The sequence below is a fragment of the Haliotis asinina genome, chromosome 1 (genome assembly GCF_037392515.1).
Source record: "Haliotis asinina isolate JCU_RB_2024 chromosome 1, JCU_Hal_asi_v2, whole genome shotgun sequence".
Taxonomy (NCBI): Eukaryota; Metazoa; Mollusca; class Gastropoda; order Lepetellida; family Haliotidae; genus Haliotis; species Haliotis asinina.
The window spans coordinates 54,047,598-54,065,884 of record NC_090280.1 but is presented as its reverse complement, the minus strand read 5'-3'; the positions used below and the strand labels follow the sequence as shown (position 1 = coordinate 54,065,884).

Genomic DNA, 18,287 nt, shown 5'->3' with positions numbered 1-18,287 from the left:
ATCAACGCATCAAATGCCTGAGCAACATAACTTACAACAAAGCATTCATAGCGCTACAACATTCGTAAGCCTATGATAAACTACAGTGTTACGACAGGTCGTAACGTTACGAACGCTTATTGGATCGGGACAATGCGAATTAACGCATCGTGACAAACGGCAGTAATAAATACAGATTACATGTAATTGCTCCCATTATTTACAGGTTAACCGTGTTTATTGTGCTGGATAACAATTATAATAATCTTAGTACATGTATGCTTATTAGCATGGCGTATATGAAAAGGAGTTAAATCTTTAAATATTCATACTTATCGGGAGAAGATTTGGTATATGTTCTACTTCTATGTGGCAAAAGAGGCACAGCTGGGTAAAACAGAATCACAGCTTGTTGTCTTAAATTGTCATCGGTAATTATGTTGTAATTATGTTTTGTCTTGAATTATCATCGTTAATAAACATTATGTGGGTCATTAAGTGGGAATATGAAAACAGTTCTGCTCTAATCGAAGAAATTCATAATATGACATTCATTCATTTTCATAAAATAAAGATATTATTTAATTTTTTTTATAGTTTCTGATGACTGTTTTGTTAGAAACTAATACTTCATGGAATTAGAGTCTAAATGGATAATGCATACAATTTCACTTCAATTTGCCTTGCTGTGGACCATAAAATGTTGGAATGGTACATTCGATTTTATGGAAGCGGAAAGGGTTTGGCATACACTCAGGTATAGAGGTTGTGATGGGATCTGGGTTGGTCAAAAAGCTTGCCTAGGGAATAAAGATTGCATTTAGCGAACCCTGTATGAAGCGTGGTCTCGTCAGGGTGACTTCGATTCCCCTTATAGAACCTGTATTTCGTCTTTGATGGTGTGGAAGCGGATGTGAGTATTCTTGTGTTGTGCATGATCACAAGTTTTGCTCTGCTTCAAGTATGATACATCTCCGTTTTCCGTATAGGTGCGCGCATGCACCAACTAACATATTTAGATAAAAGAATCAGTTATGGATTGGCATCATACGAAATTACTCATGATTTGGGGAGATAAACTGGTATGTTCTTGTCACCCTCACCTTAACGGCCTTTATATTTCACGTTATTTCACCGTTTTTCAATATGCTCAAAAATGTACCGAGTCTGAAGGATGAGTCGGGATCTCGACAGTTGTCCCCACAGGTAACTCAATCTCTTCTATGGTGCGTTCGCTCGAGTGCTCACTACCACTTCTGTTCTTGGTAACAGCACGATTAACAGTGAAATTGAGATCAACATCATTGGTTACCAAAGCAACCTCAGGGCGGGTGCGGGTAGCCGATCTTGTGGATCCAAGATCCTCCAAAATGTTCATATGTGCCGCCAGTGTCATATATTCCTTGGATGCTGACAATCCTGTGCGGTGGATAGAGGTCATAGACTTGTTCAGGTCATGCTGCAGGCCAATATTCGTACTACTTCCGCCTATACCGGAAGTACCCGCCATTCCACTTCCTAAAGCGTGGCCAACTGTTGTGAAGCTATGACTACCTCCCTTGGTGGTAGAGCGGCGGATTATCCCCCCTTTCCCCACATTAGCGTAAAGCGCATCCAGGTCGGCTGGGGAGGCGAGGGTGTATGCTCTAGTAAGTCCTCGGTTCTCATATCCTTCCCTCACATAGCCTCCTGGGGAGGGCGCGGAGACGACGCTCATGTCACTCAAGACGCCGGTGTGGTGAGTTGAAATGGACTCCCATCCGCCGTCGGAGAGATGGTCTGGGTAGTAGTTGTAGTTGTTACTCCACCGATGGTAGAAACGTCGTGGTAAACGGTGACCACCAAATACACGGTCAGACTTTCGGCTGAACTTTTTTGCAACCCATTGTCTAAAACAGAAAAATAGGTTTTTCTGGGTTTTTGTTTTTAAGAAAGGTGTGTGAGTGAGTAAGTTGAGTTTAACGCCTGTTTGGACTGATTTGTAGTTATATAACGTTCGATGCATTTATTTTATGCAACATTAGAGGAACATCTTCAAGAACCATACCTGCGCCTGATGAAAAAGACTGAGAGCAGGGCACAAAGCAACATAAGGACTGCGGCAACACAAGCAGCGATCACAGCTGCCAGGGGAAACGAGGCTGAAATCAGATCCGAACAACGTTCAAAATTACATATAATCTCGCTCACACACACAGACACACGCAGACACACACACACACACACACACACACACACACACACTAGACAGATGAGAGGGTTCGGATGATTCTGGCTCAGGCTGGTGAGGTTCATCATCAGCTCAGGGCCCTGCCTAGTCCAACTCACCAAGGAATTTCATGATCGTTATTATTGTTATTACTATATTTAATGGTCGGTCCCTAATTATTACAACGGGCATTACAGACTTACAGTGGGTTTACCTATTGATATTCACTGTGGTAGATTCTTCAGTTTTAACTACCATTGACAACTGTCAATATCAAGTGAGAGTGCGAGTTTACGTTTACGCCAAACTCAACAATATTCAAGCTACATGGCGGCGATCGGTAAATAATCAAACCCGGACCAGACAATCCAGTGATCAACAGCATGAGCATCGATCGCCGCAACTGGGATGTGGTGACATGTGTTGATTAAGTCAACGAATATGACCAACCGATCCCGTTAGTCGCCGCTAAAACAAGCATGGTTTACTACAGATCAACCTGGATCTTCACGGGTCGTCAATATCAAGTGATCAGGGTGCACTGAGCTTTCACTGACATCGTTAGACCTACATCCATCGTCACCGATGATGGCGACTGGCTGAACGGTCGTGGTGGAGACGTTGTTGTAGATGACACTGCTGGTGATGGGCGGATCTGTCGGGATGACGGGGGTTGGGGGGTCCATATCCCAAGGACAGATGTAGTCGTTGTCGGAGGAAGGAACGTTGGCGTACTTGATGCTATCTGAAGGAAGTCACAAACAACGGATATTAGCGAAGGGAACATGATTTTACGTGGCTACAGACAGTTTGATTTCAATTAAGATCGATGAAACTGTGCAAAATGTGGTTTTGTTGCAATTATCAGATTTGTGTTGGTGAGCAATTCATCGGTCTCAAATGAAATCAAACGGACTGCACAAAGTACACATGCACAAGGTTTAAAGATAATGTCTCTACTTTATGGAAGAAAGATTATGATAGTGTTCTCGAAGACTCAGAGTAAAAATTTAAAGATATTGTTTCTACTTTGTCGAATAGAGTATGACAGTGCCCATCAAATAAGGGAAGTTCAAATAATTACTTTCGTCCCCAATGAGACACGTCTCTTTACAGTCGAATAAAACATAGAACGTGTAAAAAGACATATTCGTATGAATGAAAATCAAATTTGAAATACAATCCACAAAATATGTAGGATGAAATTAAAAGCCTTCTCCTTAACACCTGCTCGGTTCTCAGTAGGCTATGTTGGTCGTGGAAAACATGCATACATGGATTTGTTACAACCCAGATCGGAAACATCAAACCATCTATAGCTATTATTGACCAATTCTCCACACTGAGATGTCAAACGGCGACCTTGTCTCATCTGTTTGGACATGTTGACACCCAACTGATAAAGGAACACCTCTTCACAGTAATAGACGCAACCAGTTGTGACATGGTCAAGCAATGCATTATTATTCACTTGATCAGATGAAGCTGAAGAAGCTGTAGGTTTCGTGAGGGTGGTGGGGTAGCCCAGTGGTTAAACTGTTCGCACTTCCACAACAAGTGAACAATGCATGAAGATCATTTTTGGCGTCCCCCGACATGATATTGTTGGAATACTGCTATATGCTACGTAAACCATAGTCACTCACTCGTTTCTTGACTTTCGAACAGGGTAATAATAGATCACTGGGAACTCGGGCTCAAGATTTTCGAAGCTCTCTTACAGGTAAGATCGTCGTAAGTTGATGCCAATGTATGGCACTTACGACCATCCTCTAGAAGAGCTTCGAAAAATCTATGTCCTGAACTCTAAAGCAAGTATCGTCACGATATGGTTGAGATATTGCCGATGTGACGATAACGCAATCACTCACTCACTCTAAAGTAAGCATAAGATATTCCAGTTGTTTCATGCAGTTAAACAAATTGGTCAAAGTCACCAACCGAACTGGCAGTAAAATGGCTTCCGTGAGTCACAGCCAGTGTCTGCCCACAACCAGGTATTGCCTTGATTGTAGAGGTGCCCGCAAGACGTCTTCTGAGGCACGTTTTTGTTGAGGCGCAGGAAGACGTCACTACCTGGAGGGAGAGAAAGGAAGAGTCAGAGAACTCTGGAAAATTCAACACCTAATCACAGTGTGCGAAATTGTTTCCAAATGTTGCTGGCCACACGGGTTAGCTACGCTTGAAAGTTACTCGGTCACAAAATAAGTCACAATGCCAAAATCTGAATGTAGAAACTAAGCCCAAATGGTAAAATACCATATCAGGCCACAGTTTGTATGATTTAAAGGTGTATAGTAACATAAGAAGTCGGAGAGTGTTATGTATATTTGAAAATGATCCCATGAAAATTCAGTCGCCAGTCTGGCCAGCAACTGCGTAGATACCTGAATGGAAATCCCAGTCGTGGTTGTAGGCTCCTATCCAGTAGTTCTTCTTCAGCTTAATGTATGGGATGATTTCATACATGTCTACCAGATCCCCCACAATCAACAGGTCACCACCTCGACTGCGGCAGTCTGCACGTGCAGCAAACCACGTGACCCATGTTTGACCGACAAATACACACTGGCCTTCCAGCGTCAGTGTACAGTCTGTCTTATTTCCTGAAAATAATGAAAAACGTTTAGATGTTATGAACGAGGATCAGATGTATTGTTTTTCTTGTCAAATCAATAGCAAAACTTTAAATAAGTTACAATCAGAAAACGCTAATGGAATAATGGTGGGGAAAGGACGGACATGGCTGGTGTAGATTGGTGCTCGTGCTGTTGATCACCAGCAAATGAGATTCGCATATTGTACCCATGAGGAGATTCGAACCCAGGTCTTCGGCGTAACAACGCGTTAACCACTAGGCTAGCCCACCTCCCCTTGTTTCTAGTAGATGAAAATCTGACCGAGGTTACATAGGTAGTAGTTCCTTGTGAAGCAGGGCTGGCTGGACAGCTCCCGTATCGTCGTAGTGTCGAGGTTGACGCGGGCACACAACGTCTCCGTCTTAGCCAACGCTTCTGAACTCTTCAACACAATAGCTGTACCTGTTGAATAAAATGGCATTAATCACTCACTGAAATCACCATGACCATCCGATATGACAACATGCCGCCATAACGAAAACAATACATTGAGTGAGGTTAGTTTTACGACGCGTCTAGTAATGTTCCATCAAAACGCTTTGGGAGACACCAGACATTGAATCCATATGGGGAAGCGAACTCGGGTCTTCGGGGAGACGAGCGAACGCTGGAACCACTAGGTTACATCCCCGCCCATTTTTGAGTTTAGGTTTTCATTCTCGAAGACGGGTCATCCATTGTTCGCACAAGACCACATGGCGACAGAAGCATGTAATATGCGTGTAAATACAAAGGCACTGTTTAGAATACCTATTGCGGAACCTGAAGTTCCGAGAGTTCCTGTTGGAAGTCACTAAATCTAAGATCTGGGGGTCATGCTCTATGAAACGGAATTGACGTAACTCATATCAAGTCTTGTTGGGAATGTTAGGTATCCTGAAAGTGAAAGCGTTCTCTCGTCACATGGGTGTAGTAGATGAAGCGACAGTGGCGTAAAAGTAAACTCACTCTCGGGTTGCTGTCGGTGAATTGCCTGGTCCAGTATATTTACATGTTGCACCGATATAGCACGGACAATATCGATCACTGGAGTGACTGGTTGCCGATGTTATAACACGATGTTATGAATGAGTGAGTTCGTGAGTGTGTGAGTTCGTGAGTGAGTTTAACGCTAGTCTAAAATACTCACCGAACTTCGGGAAGGATGAAAACACCGACAGCCACTCTGAAACGCCGCGTGTATAGTTCCTGTTAGGGCAGTCGCCGATGTAGCGGGCATCAAACTGATAGCTGCACCAGCAGCACGGATGTTCACTCCCCTTCTTGTGCTGCAGCAAGGGAGTATATCAGCATCCATATTTGGTTAAAATAAACATAACCACAAAGTCACATGGTGTGTGTTGCGTGATATGCAGGAGTAATGTGGCGAATTTATTTGATTTTTATATATTGACGTGACATATGATGTAACTGTGTCATATTAATGGTATTTTTTCCAGTTATTTCCACTTGGTACATTTCGCTTCTTTTTTGTATTTCGATTTTATTACAAATTATTAACAACCTTTATTAACAACAATTATTGACACCCATTTGATAAATATCTTCTTCTTCTGTGATGAGGCTAATTCTGTTCCGTGTGATCTTTGATGGCACAAAGTCACCTAATTTTCAATGGCAGTGTCGCGGAAGAGCAGCTGTCTGCTTGGTGGACTCACTTACTAACTGACCAAGAGGCATTTTCGATTGAAAACTGAAGTTATGGAACTGCTTACCCCAAGAAATAATAAATGTTAAATAAATCAAAACCTCAAATGCCGTGAAGATCTGGGTTACAACGGGTCTTCAGTAACCCATGATTGTCATAGAAGCCCACTAATGGGATCGGGTGACTTCGTTGACACATGTCATCGTATACGAACTGCGTAACCCGATGCTCATGATGTCGATCACTGGATTGTCGGATTAAACTCGACTATCTATAGACTGCATATGGCTGGAATATTGCTGAGTGCGGCGTTATGCAACAAACAAAGCCTAAAAACAAGTCTATATAATATGAGAATACAATTACAAATGGACTAATTTTCTTGTTGACGGTTACTACAGTTGACTAACCTCTATCACGGAGAAGGGTGCGCCCTCCTGCCTACATATACTGACACAGTAGTCAACGCTGAGGTGGTTGCCGCATACGTCAAATGACGGCACCGTCAACGCTGAGTAGTTTTGAGTGCACGCCAGCATCGGATTTAGGTACGACCCTGAAATCAGAGTTTTAGATCAATCAAGTTAACATTTGCCTATCCTTAAATCAGAGTTTTGGCTTCAGTTGAGATCACATTTGTCTATCCTGAAATCAGAGTTTTACATCATTTACGTTCACATTTATCTACATATACGACAGATTAAGGGTCCTAACTTAGATTGCTCTGTTTTTAACCGACCCTAAACTGAAGGAAAGTGGTTTTACCATTAACCCACTTCCACTGCGGGCTCCACACGCTGGTTGCGCCGATCCAGAAATCCAGCTTTCCGCCAGTGTCTGGCGTGGAGAGAAGGCACTGCTTCAACCCTGACCCTGTTCCGAGTGTTGCTTCATCTATCCGGTACAAGGAGCCTCCCTCCCGCTCACAGATACTGGCGGCGTCCACCCAGTGCTTGGCGTCATGGCGATACGACAGGCACTTCCGCTCACCCGGAAGTTGGATAACATTTTCATCATCACATGGGTCTGAAGATCCTTGCAAAGAAATATAAACAGAAATTGTGAAGAACCTTTTAACAATTTCACTCAGATAGTCTAAGTGCTCTTTCTGAAGCCAGAATTTAATCTTCCGATTAGTGGGTGAGTTTAGTTTTCCGGTTTTAGCAACATTCCAGCAATACCACGAAAGGGGACACCAGAAATGGGCTGCACACAATTTACCCACATGGAGAATCGAACCCGGGTCTTCGGCGTGACGAGCAAATGCTTTAACCACAATGCTACCCCACCTCCTCCTGAGATTAGTAAATTGCTTGCCGACAAACCATACACCCTGTACATGATGCTGCTATCACGCCGTGGCTTATCGTTTAGTGTCCAAACCATGTATTGCTTCACTTGGAATGGTGGTAACGCAGACTTCGCTGGTTCTACGACCTCTACTACCTTTGTTTTGCTTTTTTACTTTGCTATTAGCGTGGAGTTTTATCGAGCTTGTCTGAGAATACTACTGTACTTCGTTCATTATCCTACACAGAAAACGGTAATACAGTGCAGATGAACTGAACCGGAAAATAAGTGAGTGAGTTGAGTTTTACGCCGCACTAGGCATTATTCCAGCTATATGGCAGCGGTCTGTAAACAACCGAGTCTGGACCAGACAACTCAGTGATCAACAACATGAGCATCTATCTGCGCAATTGGGAACCGATGAAATGTGTCAACCAAGTCAACGAGCCTGACCACCCGATCCCGTTAGTCGCCTCTTACGACAAGCACAGTCGCCTTTTATGGCCAGCGTGGGTTGCTGAAGGCCCATTCTACCTTCACGAAACGTAGAATTAATGAAAAATATTTACCAACAGCTAAAATTAGTGTGGATGCTTATTTTCACCACTGTTATGCTGTCTGCAGCCAAAGGTATCTGTTTCGGTGGATGATCAAAACATGCACGGTTATTGTCTGGCGTCTCTTTTATACTTCCCGCTACTGTAGAGAGTTCCATTATTGTGTGTGTAAATAAGCAACGGCACTCTACGGGATGTTCAGACACGTCCTTTGTTGTTCTGTGTCCAATATGTCAAGTAATCAAGTGTACAGTACAAGTCTGTTACATTCCTCACAGAATAATGTTTATTTGTTCTTTGTTTAGTTTCTGGGTTCGTGTAACTTTGCAGAAAAGAAACCCTTGCTAATATATCATACTGGTATGTATAAGGGACAAAGCTATGCATTGCTGTCTAATATTGTTACAATGTTGTTCGTAAAACACTGGGCGTATACTCCCCCATAGGTGTCTATAAAAATATGAAAAACGTATAATTAATAACATATTATTTGCAGCAAATATACCTTACATGTATATGTATAAAATACGTTCAAGCTGTGTTAAACAAATCAATAGGACAGTTCATATCTAGTGGAACTCATCAATTCTAATAAAGTGAAACCTTAAAGAGTTCTATCGTCTCATAATACCCCAATATAGTCCATCCTATTCCAGATGCGTCAATATATTGTGATACATGGACGATCACTCTCAGTGAGAGCACGTTTGTCTTTAGGGCGTAAGTGTTAGTCTAATAGAATTCTTCCGCCATGAGAGTGACCCCTAGTCCTCAAGTGAGTGGTCACCAAACATCTGTATGTATAGGCCTTGGGGCAAAGGCCAAGTACGACAGTTTTATGAAAGCGGTCACGAAAATGTGCGTTGGAAATCCCAAGTTGATCTCATCAGATTCAGCTATTTCCCACTCTCGTCAATGGGTGGATACATACAACTTGCAGTTCATCCTTATTTGGACTTTGAAACACATAGTAAATAACAGATGGACGATAAGTGACACACTCTCGATTCTAACAAAACGATACTAAAGAATTTAAAGCACGCACATACAAACACACATACACTGACTCATTCACACGCACACATCAATAAGATATGATTCGCCATGTCATATTTCGATCACATTATCTTCTTAAAAACTCAAGGTAGCCTAGTTGATAAAGCGTTCGCTCGTCACACCGAAGACCGGAGTTCGATTCCACACATGGGTACAGTGTGAGAAGCTCATTTCTCATGTCACGATATTATGAAGAGCTATTCCCTCTCTCACTCTCATTTGCTTCAATTTGAATAAATCATTATGCAATGTTTGCGTGAATAGGTCTACTATGTATTGTATTAACCGCCCTTTCGGGCAGAAATGCTATACAAGGCTACATGTATAACGGCCACGGGTGTAATTACATTGTGTATAGAACTCTTCGTGGTACCAAATAATGATATAGCAATTACCAGTACTGACTTTCTCGTGAATTGAGTATGTAGTTTTATTGCGTGAGAGCTAACATGGACAAGCATTCAGTCTAACCCCTCTCCGTGCAGCTTCATATTCCAGTGAACTCACGCAAAATTAAAGCCTGTTCTTAAATGACTACGTATACTTTATAATCCCAACTAAAATTTCACCAACCTCTTTCGATGATCGAAAATCGCCGATAACAAAAGTCACTGATATACTGCAGAATATTGGAGTTTATCTCGTGATACAGATCGCGTGCGTGTAGCGTTTTCTTGACTTGTCGCATGAGTGAAATGTAGCTCTCTTCTCTTTAGAGGTGTTATTTAAGGGTGATATCGGGATTGGTTATATTCGCCCAGTCGGATTTTCAAGCAAGTCCCGGTGTAATAGTCACCACTGGGGCTTGTGACGCTAAAATCTGACAACAGGGTATGTACACATTAGTGACAGAATACCTTGATGGCAATTTTTAGCGTTACTAGCCCATGTGATACTCGTAACTTAATACTGGTATAAAGACACCAATCCGATCACTGTAACGTATTGACTGTATAATGTAAAGATAATATCGTGTTTTAAACAGTCTGTGAAAAGGATATATTTAAAACGTCAACTTGATAGAATAATAATCTGGAATAGCTACCGAAATAGCTAGGGTGAATGTGAGTGAGTGAGTTTAGTTTTACGCCACTCTCAGCAATATTCCAGCTACATGACAGTGGTCGGTACATAATCGTGTCTGGACTAGACAATCCAGTGATCAACATCATGAGCATCGATCTAAACAACTGTCACACGATGTCAATCCCGTTAGTCGCCTTTTACAGCAAGCATGGGTTACTGTAGATCGATTCTAACGGGTCCACATTTAGGAATAAAGCAAGAAATTACTGTGAAGATGTAAACACCCCGATCATAAATGTAATACGGAACGATTTTTACAACAATCAGAAAAAAAGGTTTATATCATCGCTGAGCAATATTCCCGCTATATTGCCCCTTGAACAATCGAATGTGGGCCAATCAGTCCAATATTTTCCAGCATGTACATTGATGAATGCAATTGGGATACGTTGTATCAACCAAACCGCTCACGTGAACGACATGTTACGACAAGCATGGGTTACTGAAGATCAATTCTAACCCATGTCCTGTGGGGTCCTAGTGAAAAGAAATATCTGTTTAAAATAGATCCCATTATACCCATGGCAGTTGGGTATCCTGTACATTAGACCAGTGGATCATTAGTAGGAACCAGTGTGCGGAATAGAGATTGGCCCGCTAGTCCGAGGCTGGCAAAAATCCAGTCAGACCAGTAAATCTCCACGACTGTTAATTTTCAGTTTGTAAATTTATCACTCTGTCAGTCTCGTTAATTAATACACTTTTAAATAATGGAAAACTATGGCTTGATAAAAATGTTCATCAATGATGAAACCTGTGTCTACATTCAAATTTCGTTCTAGTGAATTTTTTGTGGGCTAGTAACTGTCAGGCCTAGCTAGCCCGACTAGTTAGCAAACTGTGAAAAAAATTTCGCACACTGGTAGTGACACATTTTAGTTGAAACATATATTGGCAGAAAGTGTTCAGCGGAACTTTACAGTGGAGCGTACAACCAGAAGAAGGCTATGTTCTACATTCGACGGTCAACAGCATAGACCGATGCTCATGATGTCAATCACTGGATTTCCCATCCATATTCGATTATTTGCATAGTGCGGCGGTAAGAAACCATTTAACGAGTATATACTTCTTTCAGACAAGTGGGGGTTTTTTTGTTAAAAAATTGTCTGCAAACAAGGATATTGACATAACGACATATATTTTACTAGCGCTTTCAACATACTTCCCTCAGCATATATTTCGTCTCATTATTAAACGTGCTAAAGTAACTGAGCAAGCTGGACTATTTTGGGTAGTTAGACATTATTTCATTGTATACACCTGTAACCTTCAGTCTCTTTGTTAACCGTCTGTGCTGTAGACCATCGTCTGCTACATTCTCTCGTCAAACATGGCTCTCCCCGCGATGAATACAAACTTGGCATTTACTCTGATGATTATTCATGTCTGCCAGTACTAGATTCGACTAAATACAAAGACTAACAAGTGTTGTGTCCATGTAACAGTGTCTACTTGGACCGCCTCCTTGGTGTAGGGATTAGAGTGTCCGACCGGAGAGCGGTCACTGATTCGATCCGCGGCCGCGTCATACCAAAAGACGTTAAAATATGGTACTTGTTGGTTCTTGCCTGGCGCTCGGCATTAATGGGCACAACAAGTCAGTATATTGTGTCTGAGAGGCATGTTCAAGGTATGGTATCTCAGTGAGCAGACGCTGTTTAAAACAACCTTAAGTCTGGGCTAGTACAGGCAGACACACATACACACGTATACACGTCGTCATAATTATGAACGAAGAATTTTTACCAACGACGTTAAACCCCACCTCACTGTGGGTAGAAAACAGTTCCCATTTGAACTGTCCTTGAGAGCAGTTCACTTTATCAAACCCTACAACTCAAATTTACGAACTTGAGCTAGGAAAAAATTAGTGACCCACATTTTATTCCTTAGAGCTACAAAACAGGGACATTTTTTTAGAATTGGGTTTCTCTTGATATTTTCGTTTAGCTAGATTGTTTATGAAAAATAGGATGGGTTAGCCTGGTGGTTAAAGCGTTCGCTCGTCACGACCCGGGCCCGAATCTCTACAAAGTTACAATGCGTGAAGACCATTTCAGGCGAGTGCTTGCATTCTACGACTCATCCTAGGGGTGGTTGGGGTAGCCTTGTGGTTAAAGCGTTAGCTTGTGATGCAAGACCAGGATTCGATTCCCCACATGGTGTCCCCCGCTGGGAGACCTTGATAATGCTGGAATGTTGCAAAAAGCGGAGTAAAACCTACCTAACTCACTTTAAGAATTGACTTCACTATGTATGAGGTCACGGGAGAATGAACTACAAACTGCACGCACAGCGGATCTTGATCTGGAACTGATTCAATAACGGTTCCCATGAAATGGGAACGTTGTTGTGGATAGTTTGGAGAATGGTTAATGGATGAAGTAAATAAATGTTTATAGCTTAAAATATTCACGAACGAGGAATCATGTAACATGTAATATGCTCCTTGGCACATCGTTAAAGGCTAAAACGGAGACATCAGTTCGTGTCAGAGCTTACAGGCATCTCATTGTCTGCTCTTTTGGTGGTCGAAAGTAGACATGAAGAAGGTATAAATTTGAAGTACAGTATACTGAATTCAACGGACAGTGACACAACAACACACAACGGTAGGTGTCGTGACGATACTGAAGGCAGATTCAATATGATTGGCAGATTCGCAGATTCGCAGCTATGAGTGAGTGAGTTTAGTTTTACGCCGCTTCTAACAGTATTGCAGTAATATCACGGCGGGGACACCAGTAATGGGCTTTACACATTTTTCTCATGTGAGGAATCGAACCCGGGCCTTCACAGTTAGGAAAAAGACATCGTTAATGTCCAAAGAAGAGAATAATCAGGCCGCCTTCCATTTCACAAAACAGATGAAAGATTTTATAGACAGATCAATGAAAACCGCAAGAAGACTCGTTTGAAACGTGTTTTGTAGGGAATTAAAACAATATGTTCATGCACTTAACAGTATTCCAAAGTTAAGATATAAGTAACCCAACCGTTTGTCTGTACAACATTTAATAACTCCGTAGGAGTAAGGTGTATTTAAGACACCAGGTATTCGAGAGGGCTGAAAACAGCTGGATCTTCTGAAGGCAGACGCATTTGTCTTGGAATTAACCTCAAACGCATATACCAATATATCCACTGGGGAGATATATCTCCTTACATCTCGCTGTAGGGACATCAACCATCAAAATGGGTATATATGCATGTACCTCAAACAGTATGATTACATTACCAGAATCACAATTAGTCTTATAACTAATAACTTACCTTGACATGCGACACAGTATATCACAGCAATACTAACAACAATATATTGTAATAAGTAAAAAGTCTTTGTTTCGCTCATTTTCCCCCCGTGTCGTGCATGGCCGCGAGTCAGCGAGATACAGCCGGACAGAGGAGATGTCGAGGGAAGCAAGGCTGTTTACCCACGGGGCTTCAAGAGTTTCCTTGTTTGAGGAATGGCAATTATACCAGGGTGTATATGCCACGATGGCAAATATAAAACAGGGAATTTTTCGTTAAAACGAAACGAAGTCCTGGTCGTGGTTGTGAAATGTTGCGGGTTTGTCGCAATGATGACCAAAGGCAAATTAGCACCACACGCGTGTTTTTGTGAAGACGAGTAAACTGCCTCTAAGAGGTGATGAGAGTTATGTTGAGGGCTTGTGTTGGAGCTGTGTTTGTTTGTGTTGGCGATGAAGAAAGGCAAAGTTCTCATCTAGGTGATACTTGGCGGTCACGATCACATGAAAGAAGAAATGCTTGACAATGGTTGGATGACGAGTGTGCACACTGCCATCATGGCGTCATGTCGCCAATAACAAACAGTGGCACAAACACCGATCTTGTCGTACTCCTGCTACAGGGGCCGAAAGATATAACTGTTCAATCCGAACAAGGATATAAAATGCATACATAATTTTAGTACTGCAACCATTAATCATCACAAGGCTGTATGCCATTATCAAAGTGTACAAGAACCTATTAGCTCCCTATTGTATTATTATTTAATTATTCTACCGTGTACCCATTCACCGCTGCGTGACATGAAGCATATTTCATCTGCCCTAGGATACACTACGTGGGCGTCACCTGGTGACTATAATTTAATTACTGAGAGATAGCTCACATGTAAAGCATTATTCCCATAGAGTGTGCTTGACTTCGCGTGTCATTCTACGACGGCGGTGGCGTAGCCTGGTAGTTAAAGCGTTCGCTCTTGATGCCGAAGACCAGGTTCGATTCCCCACATGGGTACAATGTGTGAAGCCTATTTCTTGTGCCCCCCCCTCCATGACATTGCTGGAATATTGCGACGTCAATTCATTCTCAGTCACTCACTACTACTCATCCTGTCGGGTACCCATTCATTGTTAGGTTAAAAGGTGAATATTTCGAACAACGTCACCTGAACAAATAGAAACTACATTTAGTGCCTACGATGGTAGGAGAGAATGGTGAGGTACAAATTGCGACACTGTTTACAGCACTATTGTTCACAGACTCGGTGATATGTTGAGTGACATGACATAACTCAAATCAAAAACAATGTATTGGCATTAAAAAAAATGAAATCTAAATAACCCAACTTTTCCCAACGGGCGTGAAAACCGTTTTGTGCAAACTGACATTTTAGGGGTAATCTCAGGACATAAAAATTCTCTTTTCACTTTATTTCAACTGCGCCAAAGTTTGAATAAACCCACCGTGACAAAATACAAAGATGGTTTGATGCCTGCATAAAACCCGGCTGCCATCTTCGAGGCCATATTCCCCTGTGCAAATATCACGGGGGAAGAGGGTAAACCAATTTAACGCGATGTCCATTGAGAAGATGTTTGCTGGATCTCCGACTGTTTACAGAACAAGTAGATTATACGTAAAACCGTCCTGAGTGTCATTTTGATGTAGGTGTTGCAAACCCCAACGTATCTCACCAGGTCAGTTGATGCGCACATCGGTTACTTTAAGTATGTCCGAGGCCCTTCCTATTTTGACTTTTGCCATCTGGTGATCCTGCGTGGGTGTTACAACATAAATTGTAATAAAACGTAAATTTTAATGCTAGCAGTAAATTGTAATAATCCTTGACGTAAATCATAAAAAAAGAATAAATTATAATACCTGCCGCAAATTTACTACTTGACTATTTACTTGCAGCAAATTGTGATAATCCTTGACGTAAAATGTAATAAACACGTAAATGGTAATGTTTGCACAAAAATTGTTATAATCCATGAAGTAAATTGTAATATAAACACAACTTGCAAATAAAAATTGACGTAAATTGTAATACGCGAACTGTAAGAAAAATTGAAGTACATTGCAATTATTTTAATGGCGGAAAAAATGTAATAAATGTATAAATATTTAAAAGTGGTCTTTGTGGCGGTTGCAATAAGTATGAGGGCTAAACAGTCACTTTGTCGCGAGTACCTGGTACCAAGGTATTCGCAGAAGTCATTCATAATCATATGCTTATGATTTGTAGCTGGAATCGTACCGTCACTCAGGCCTTTTTAATTAATTTTTAAAACTTTGTTATCATTGCTGCATTTCGTCCAGTATCCCAATGGTTTCCTGTCAAACCACCTTAGCAACGTAGTTCGCTGGCGTTGTGTTTATAACCTCATTTTTCATGTTTGTAATTATTTTGGTATCACATAAATACCTTACTAGAACTGCGATCAGCGTTTTGTTTAAGATTTCTTCTTTCTTGAAAAGGGACAACAAAGCACTGCAATAGTGAAAGCTTCATTGAGCATTAATGGGTACAATAAGGAATGGTCGGCTCAGAGTCAGTACAGGGTGTCTGAGTAGGTATTCATATGTAACTGCGAAAATTATCTCAGTGACCCGGCACTATTTAATCAGCGTATGTCTAGGCTAGTACAAGCAGCCACACATACACACACATGCACGTCATATGAGTCAAATATTCTACGTTAAAATATACGACGTTAAATCCAATTTCACCTCGGATTATTGTGCTCTGGTCATGATTTTGATACGGAAGCACCTAGAACTAAGACCAAGCGTCTAAATTTTCTTCGAACATGAAACAGTGATGCATAAACACTGATCAGCCCGGGAAGATACCAGTCACCGCCATTGTGAATAGACTCTAGGAACATGTTCTCCCTTGCTACACCGAAGGGTTCCATCACATTGGATGCATTGTGTAAAGCTATTTCCATGTCAGAAACATGGCTGCTGGGACATGGAACTCACACACTCAAGTGGTAAACGTCCACTAACTGGCTTATTTTGGACATTCCATCGCTTTGCTATTGAGAGTGAGTGTGAGTGTATTTAGTTTTACGCCGCACTCAGCAATATTACAGCTATATGGCGGTGGTTGGTAAATAATCGAGTCTGGACCCGACAATACTGTTATCAATAGCGTCGATCTACACAAGGAGGATCCAATTACGTGTCAACCAAGCCAGCGAGTCTGAGCACCCGATCCTGTTCGTCGCCTCCTACGACAAGCATGGGTTACTGAAGACCAATTTTAACCAGGACCATCAGACCAGTAGAGAATTAAAGAGACTCATGCTGTGTTTGTGAAACGGTTATGGCCGCAAATTCTGATGTATATCGCTGAAACATCGTTTGACCTGAATTAGTGAGTGAGTTGTCTACACGTCTAGTTATATTATATAGGTCTATTTGGGTGGACATCATGATGAGTGTGAGTGAGTTTTAGGTTTACGCCGCACTCAGCAATATCCCAGCTATATGGCGGCGGTCTGTAAATAATCGAGTCTGGACCAGACAATCCAGTGATCAACAACATGAGCATCGATCTGCGTACTTGGGAACCGATGACATGTGTCAACCATGTCAGCTAGCCTGACCACCCGATCCCGTTAGTCGCCTCTTACGACAAGCTGAGTCGCCTTTAATAGCAAGCATGGGTTGCTGAAGGCCTATTCTACCCCGGAACCTTCACGGGTCTCATGATGAGATGTAGGTCCAAGATATTTACAAGTTTGGTGAAAAAGAAGAGAACGATTATTGTATTGTACTGACAAACATCGACCAAGGTAAAGGCGAACGGAACTGGAAATTAGCTGGTCTCGAAATTTCGCCTAAAACGGAAAGAGGAATTGCTATGAAAATTATGTAAATGGGTCCCTGGTGGTAATGCTTCACCCACCCAGTAATTGTACACCCGACACAGATTTCAAATAACAAGAACTAAAAGCATCATGAAATGGGAGCACAACAATAACTCCCCCTTTGTGTTTGATATTCCTTATCCTCCTCGTCCTCGCAGTTCGCGTTAAACTCTTAACACGGAAACCTGTGGGAAGAAGACTGAGGTAAAAATCAGAAACATGCTTGACCCTTAGGAAGCAGGCGTAAAATATCTAATGAGTGGACTTTGGGATTAAAAAATATAGATCTAAATATGGTTTGGTTGGTTTGGCATTCACCAGTATTCACCCTTTCTGGCACCGGTCTGTAAATTATCGAGTCTGGGCCAGACAAACTAGTGTTTACCAGCATGAGCATCGATCTACGCAATTCGGAGATGTGTCAATGAAGTAAGCGGAGCGACTATCACTTCACTTTCTAGGACAACCTTGGGTTGCAGAAGGTCCTTAACTGTTTTTAACTGGGAGGTCCTTAACTGTTTTTTGTTGAGTATTTTCAGTGAACTTCGGGTGGCCTTTTCCATTTGTTAATATAACATTTCGATGTGAAACAGCCAAGTTGCGCCACCTGCAGTTCTGCTTCTTCATGTATATGATGCAGAATTTCTGCCTGCGTTGGCAAAAAAGATTTGCCCGTGGCAGTCCAGG

At 41.8% G+C, this 18,287-nt stretch overlaps 1 protein-coding gene across 1 annotated transcript; it reads right to left on the bottom strand.

Moving 5' to 3' along the window:
- Positions 1-1,129: 1,129 nt before the first annotated feature.
- Positions 1,130-13,819, bottom strand: LOC137280931 (uncharacterized). The gene is made up of 10 exons (XM_067812117.1): positions 13,741-13,819; positions 7,241-7,510; positions 6,886-7,031; positions 5,957-6,095; positions 5,089-5,229; positions 4,576-4,794; positions 4,130-4,264; positions 2,760-2,933; positions 2,027-2,120; positions 1,130-1,868 (listed from the first exon to the last, which is right to left on the bottom strand). The coding sequence occupies exons 1-10, from the start codon at positions 13,817-13,819 to the stop codon at positions 1,130-1,132; spliced, it is 2,136 nt and encodes a 711-aa protein (XP_067668218.1).
- Positions 13,820-18,287: the final 4,468 nt, after the last annotated feature.